This window comes from Orbicella faveolata, unplaced genomic scaffold, assembly GCF_042242905.1.
Source record: "Orbicella faveolata isolate gen_17 unplaced genomic scaffold, um_ofav_v1 contig_1, whole genome shotgun sequence".
Taxonomy (NCBI): domain Eukaryota; kingdom Metazoa; phylum Cnidaria; class Anthozoa; order Scleractinia; family Merulinidae; genus Orbicella; species Orbicella faveolata.
The window spans coordinates 980,001-986,357 of record NW_028301536.1 but is presented as its reverse complement, the minus strand read 5'-3'; the positions used below and the strand labels follow the sequence as shown (position 1 = coordinate 986,357).

At 39.3% G+C, this 6,357-nt stretch overlaps 1 protein-coding gene across 2 annotated transcripts in view; it reads right to left on the bottom strand.

The window, feature by feature from the left end:
- Positions 1–461: 461 nt before the first annotated feature.
- Positions 462–6,357, bottom strand: part of LOC110051098 (uncharacterized) — a 24,488-nt gene continuing 18,592 nt past the window's right edge. For both annotated transcript variants that reach the window (XM_089283630.1, XM_089283639.1), the window contains exons 22-26: positions 5,345–5,487; positions 4,491–4,960; positions 2,949–4,142; positions 1,723–2,033; positions 462–985 (exon numbers count right to left, since the gene is read on the bottom strand). In XM_089283630.1, the coding sequence (XP_089139756.1) occupies positions 940–985; positions 1,723–2,033; positions 2,949–4,142; positions 4,491–4,960; positions 5,345–5,487 (2,164 nt within the window). In that variant the 3' untranslated portion in view covers positions 462–939. The remainder of the gene's footprint in view (positions 986–1,722; positions 2,034–2,948; positions 4,143–4,490; positions 4,961–5,344; positions 5,488–6,357) is intronic.

The window sequence follows — 6,357 nt, the reverse complement described above, 5'->3', positions numbered from 1 at the left end:
AACTTGAGTTGTTTTAGTTTAGAAAAAAACTGGTATGGAATGGATTCCATTAGAGGCCAAGGATGGAAAAACATGACAATGGCCTTTTTCTACCAAGCTTTCATAAAAATATTACGTTTTTAAGCTTGAAGAAGTAACATTTAAGTAACGTTCCAAGGAAATGCTTCAGTGAGGGCATTTGCATGCAGGATTCATCTTGCAGTTGAGGGTATAAATCAGATGAGACCAGAATCAATTTCTTGATAGGTAAGTTCATTCTCAACAAATGGTGATGGTAGTGAATGACCTGAACAAGATTTTAGGGTTTTAATAATTTCCTTTATAAAAACCCTCTCATCAATTCTAATAAGTTAACTGCCGTCAACTGCTTTGCATGTTTGCACCAATTTAGATTGCACCTGTCAGAGCTTTGCAACAACTGGTCTAAGATAGGAATTCCCAATTATACAAGACACAAAAACTTCAATTGCCAAGCTATACTCAGTTAATAAGAATTCTTTAAGAAGGCTCAAAAGACAACGCTGAAAACCATGCCAGCACAATTTCACATTGCCACCTTTTATGTCGGGTTCAATTTTACAAGGCAGTTGATCAAGTAACATAACAAGATTTAACGGAAAACAATAACGGACCACAGCTATAACAACTTGATTGAGTACTGTGCCCATACAGAAACAATAATATGGTATACATTTTTAACTCTACACCAGCTCAAGGAAAATATACTTTGATTATAGCTAGAATTTACAAAGCTATAGTTATCAATATGAATAGCTCAATTATTGCAAAACAATCTCATCAAGACTCTTCGATCCTCACTCAATTGGCAATCAGTAAAAGTTCAAACTTGAGATGCACTACGATTGCATTATGTTCCATTACACAGTTTACTTTTTTCCAATGCATCACCGTAATGGATAATCAAGAAGCCTTCAGTCTTTAGGTAAACTTGGAAAACTTTGTATGCCCAATACCTGACATTTTCCTGGAAGCAGAAAATAGAGGGTGACATCAACCAACATGAATGGCTGTAACAGCACAGAATGATTACTTCAACAATCCCAGTCACACTTGGTGACCAACAACAGCTTTTCAAGACAGTTCTTTGATGTACACTGCATTCAATGGAATTCAACCTTGAGGTTTCCTGGGCAGTCATTCCGAAATTGAAAACTTGAAAAATGGCCTCTAAATGTGATGGCTATTGACAATCACTTCATCTTGGTATCAAGTTAAAACCACTGGTTCTTTGCAGAAAATATTACAGGAGGCAATAATTTAGTACTTTCAATACCACCCATGACCAATTTGCAATTATTTATTTCTGGCAATTGTTATTTGGCCACTTTTGGTCTTCTGTGGTTATCCCTAGTAGTTAACGTTGTTCTCGTTTCGATTTTTCTAGTACTAATGACCAGGTGAATTACTAAGAACAAATTCCTTACACAGAAATAAAGTTGAAAAATAAAATATTAAAATACTTCTTTGCAAATATTAATACTGAAGATGAGTTAAATCTGCAATAATGTATTTTTCACCGTACATTATCATAGAAAGTCGTCCCCCGCCCCGCCCCCGCCGAAATAAATTTTAAAAAAATTATATAGCAAACATCGTATCGTATTGAAAATTCGTCCACCTTAAATGAAACCAGTCAAACATTATCAGTTAGAATTCTCAGCCCTCACTTTCTTGAACATCTGAGAATGACATTATTCATACCTGGATGACGAAGACACAAAACGTTGGCCATGACGATTCGTTCTTGTCAAGCTGGGTTGTTGATATTCACCACCTGGAAATGATGAGCCTTGCAACACTTTGTCCGTCTTAGAAAAAACACTCACTCTGCGAGCTTCGCCTTCCAGACCATTTGGAGACACTAAATTATTCATACCTGGTTGAAGATATGGTGGTGCTTTGGCAACAGATGCCTGAGAGGTAGCCCAAGAAAAACTGCCCCCTTTAAAGCGTCCGGTGGCAGGGTTAGCACGAAACCAACACTTCAGGCTCATCGCACTGACTATAAGCTCCTGTTATAAAAAGATTACAGCACTTCAAACCCTTCATTTCCATAATCGCACCTCTATTTAACAGGCCATTCTTGGGTTCCTTTAACACCATTTCGAAGAGACTCTTAATGAAAGACCTTTCATTTCAAAATAAGCTTTACATAAAAAGTTCATTTTCACGCAAATCACACTTGTCCTCATTACCACTGGAAAAAGTAAATCAAGAAAGTTTCATTTGTGTGGTTGTATGTCTAGATCTGTACACGAAAACCGCAGTTGGACCACAATGTAATCTATAAATCGTTTTGACATGATCATAACTTTCTAAAATACAAAACTAAAGAGCCACCAAAGTTTTTATCCTCATCAGGCATAAGAGGCGGTATATTTATTTCTTGTTTGTTCGGTACTGATAATCAGTCGCCTAGATAGCCAAAGTAAGTTCACTATTTTCCGGCCGCCTTGTTGGTGTACCACAGATGTACACCAACATGGCATTTTCATACTGGGCTCTGTAAAGTTTTGCGAAACACTTTGACGAATATCTGAAGACTCGGAAACGCAAGTGCCTAAAACTTGGAGAAGTGTCTTATTTAGTTATCTTCTACGACATCACGATTTCTTAGCTTTTTTCGCTGGATGGTTTTTGATTTATTATTTTACTGCGTGACAGCGAAAACAATGTAAAGTACTTTTGGCCAGCTTGCAATAAATTGAGTGACCCTCTCTATCAGAATTACAAATATTTAATCTACCTAATTTGAACAAGAATTCACCATAACTCCCATTTGGATGGTATTTCTAATATTTACTCCATTTTCAGAGTTCAGTCAAGTCAAAAATCATCTCCCTTTCAATTTTAAAACAAAAGAAAAGAATTCCATATTGAACTTTTCAAGGTAAGCTGTTACGAAGAAATTCCCTCACTTTTCTTACCTCAACTTTACTTTGCCGTGTACAAGAGAGGGGTGGGTTGAAGTCATCACTCAAGACAGTGCAAACCTTTTCTCGCATAGCATGAATGATCTCATCCTTGGGGACGTATTTGTTAGTTGTGTACAAATTGGGCACCTCATCTGACTTAATAACAACTGTTAATGGTCTGTACAAATTGTCATCCAACACACCATCTCCAGAGGAACATTGTGCAATGAACTCTTGAAGGGATATCAAGTGTTTTTCAATGTAGAACTGGCTTTCTAGTGCTGAAAAGCTGACACCAACTGAAACTGTCCAAGGGTTATCTTGATTAAAGATAGGGGGATACACCCCCGAATAGACACCACTCATGAAGTGGCGCTTGGCTTCTTGGCTACGTCCTGCCTCTCCGAAGCCATTCACTAAGGCTCTGACTGATTCTGGTTCTCTTGAAATACGGTTCTCTACCATTGTTTGGAAGATTTCTGTGGCATCATCTAGTTGATTGTTCTTGATCAAACCACAAAGAAGTGCATTATACAAAGCCTTGAGCTCTGTGCTTCCAAAGACTTCAATATCTCCAACCTTATCAAGCAGTTCAAATACTAAATCAAATTCCATTCTACTTATAAAATGCTGACACAAAGTCAGGAAAACACCCCTTCTCCATTCAGCCTCCTCAGGAGTCAACATTGTCCCAGCAGATGGCAGAGCATAGTCTGTACCACGAAGTACTTCTAACGCACTGCTGTGCAGAGGTTCATTAATGTTAAGACAGATGTCTGCCGCTGTAAGTGCCACCTCAGTTGTTGTCAGTGCCCTTTTCTGAACCCCAAATTCGCCACTGTACAACGAGTAGTTAATGCTGAAATTATGCAAAACATGTAACACAGTATAGCCCTGACTAAAGAGCTGTTTACTGTAAGTTAGGTACATCAGTGCCACTCCTAACTGACCCAGGAAAAATTTGTCATCATCATCTAACAAAGCACTAGGACTACAGTCAGGTTCTAGGTTTGGCATTCTTTGCTCCAGGTGATGGTGTATTTTTAAGCTAAACTTTTCAAAACATTCTCCTACAGTTTGGGGGCAGTTGGCTTCAAATGCATGATAAAATGTTTGCAAGACATCATAGTCAATTTCCAATTCTTCATTTCTCATGTTCACATAAACATAACCAAGGTCTTCCCAGCTCTGATGTTCACTGGCATGCTGCAAAAAAAGTGCTATTGTTAATTTGAATGTTTATAGAACAATGAACATGAAAACATAAGTAATCTGACATTTTCCCAGCTATAGAGAAAACATACACTTAATGGCATACATTCCAATTAAGAGAATAAAATTTGTTACATAAAAAAATTAATATGGCACCTAGATATTCCAGTTAAATTATAGCTTCACACAGGAACCCGTCAACCACAAGATATGCAGCAGCAACTACTTAACTCATGCCACAGGTTGCAATTGGACAGTGACACAAATTACATCCCTGAATTAACAATACACTAATGGTGGTTTTGCCCTTAAAAATAGTATTTTAAAATATAAATTGTGTACCTTGATCCTTGGCAAGTAAAACTGTACATTCTTCTTTGAAGGAAACTGAAAGTGACTAACTGTCGGTATTTCAGGTACAACAGGAGCAGACTGTGCTTGACGATTTTGCTCTGTAGATCTTGGCTCTCTCAAGAAGTCTTCCACACTTCGAGTTCTTCCAGGTACAGATGGAGAAAATGGATTTGCACCTGTAAAATGGCTTCCACCTGCAAGTTGAAAATGATGTGACCCAACTCCAGATACTGGTCGAGCAGCAGGACGTTGCCATGTGTTTGAGGAAAATGGTCCACCTAAATGGAAGCCCACTTGTGTGTTAATGCCACTAGTAGCTGTATGCTGTTGGTCATGTGCTGGTTCAAACAACCCTGCTCCAATGGCCTGTCCAGATGAAAAACTTGGATCCTTGAATATAAAAGGATTCCCTGACTGACCACGGCTAACTGACCCATTGCCAAGTCCAGGCACTACTTCTGTTGGGTCAAGCAAAAAATGAACTAATATAAAACCACTGCAATGTTTAACATTATGCATATGTTTCAAAACAATGCCTGGCTAAGCAGGGGTTTCTTTAGGGGCTGGGCAGTGGGCAAATTGAACAAGATGATCTTGCCTGCCTGCCTGCTTTGACCATCTACATGAAAGCTTTTGCTACAATGAAGTTCAATTCAAAAAGTTTTACCGCCTGTGAAAACCAGTTGCCCTCCTGCTAAAAACGTTAATGAAACCCCAGGCCAAGAAAATTGCAATTTGCACATTGAAAGTTTTTTGCTATGCTGCAAGACACATTGTTACAAAAGAGTAGAGAGTATGCATGGACAGTATTCACACAAAAAACTGCTTGAAGGAAAACCTACCTGACAAGGCTGGATCAGAGTTCGCCCTCATGGAAACACCACTTTGATGGTGGACAAAACGACACTTATCACCATGGCGGCAACCCTGACGTGTACCATAAAAGTGGCAAATGTTTCCTTGGTTCTGGCTTTGGGATGATAGACTACAAGAAAGGCAATACACACATTAGTATGTGTGAAGTATAGCAGATCTGGAGAATTTTACTTACACAACTTATGGATAGTTATTTCTTAAGGGTCTGGCTGGAAGGTCTGGGTGCCATCTTAAACAACACACCCAACTCTCACAGTGCTTCAATCCACCCCAGATTACTGGGGGACAAATTGTTTGGGTAACTTGACAAACTTCTGCAGGGTAATCTGCAAATGACTGGACAGAAATTTGCCACTGCTCAATATCCTACGTTGCTGTGCAAGAAGATGATGAGATTCCTTGGACATATCTTCAGACAACAACATGACAATCACTTTATTACAGCCCCAACACGGGCCCCCGAGTGAAAGAGAATGAGAGGTCAGCCAAAATCAATGTACAGTGAAAAGGGAGAGGTCCAGAGCAGGGTGGCAGTCCTGGAGTGAGGTGCAACCCACAACACAAGACAAAAGTGGAGGCCTTATGCACCACTTTTGGCTCGAGTAAAAGGTTGCTGTGATAACCCAACCACCCAGCCTCAGCCCCAGCCCAGCCCCAGGTGAGTGCTGTCAAAATTTAGTTTCCAACAATGGTAAGTGAAATTAGCCTCAGTAATCTTGTTAGTGATAATTTCCCATCAAAAACAAGATGAGCAAAACAATGATTTGAAAGCATGGCTTAAGTTAAAATCTAAGCATACTTTGCTGGTGTTTGTCCTCCGATCGCCATATTGGCCACCATATTGGCCACCATATTGGAGATTGTGTACAACAGAAGTCTGGCACTAATAAAGCACGTAGTAGATTCCAGACATGGTGGCGAAAAACAGAAAAATTCTGCGTTTCTTTTCATCGTCATCCAATTTAATTGATAAGGCATG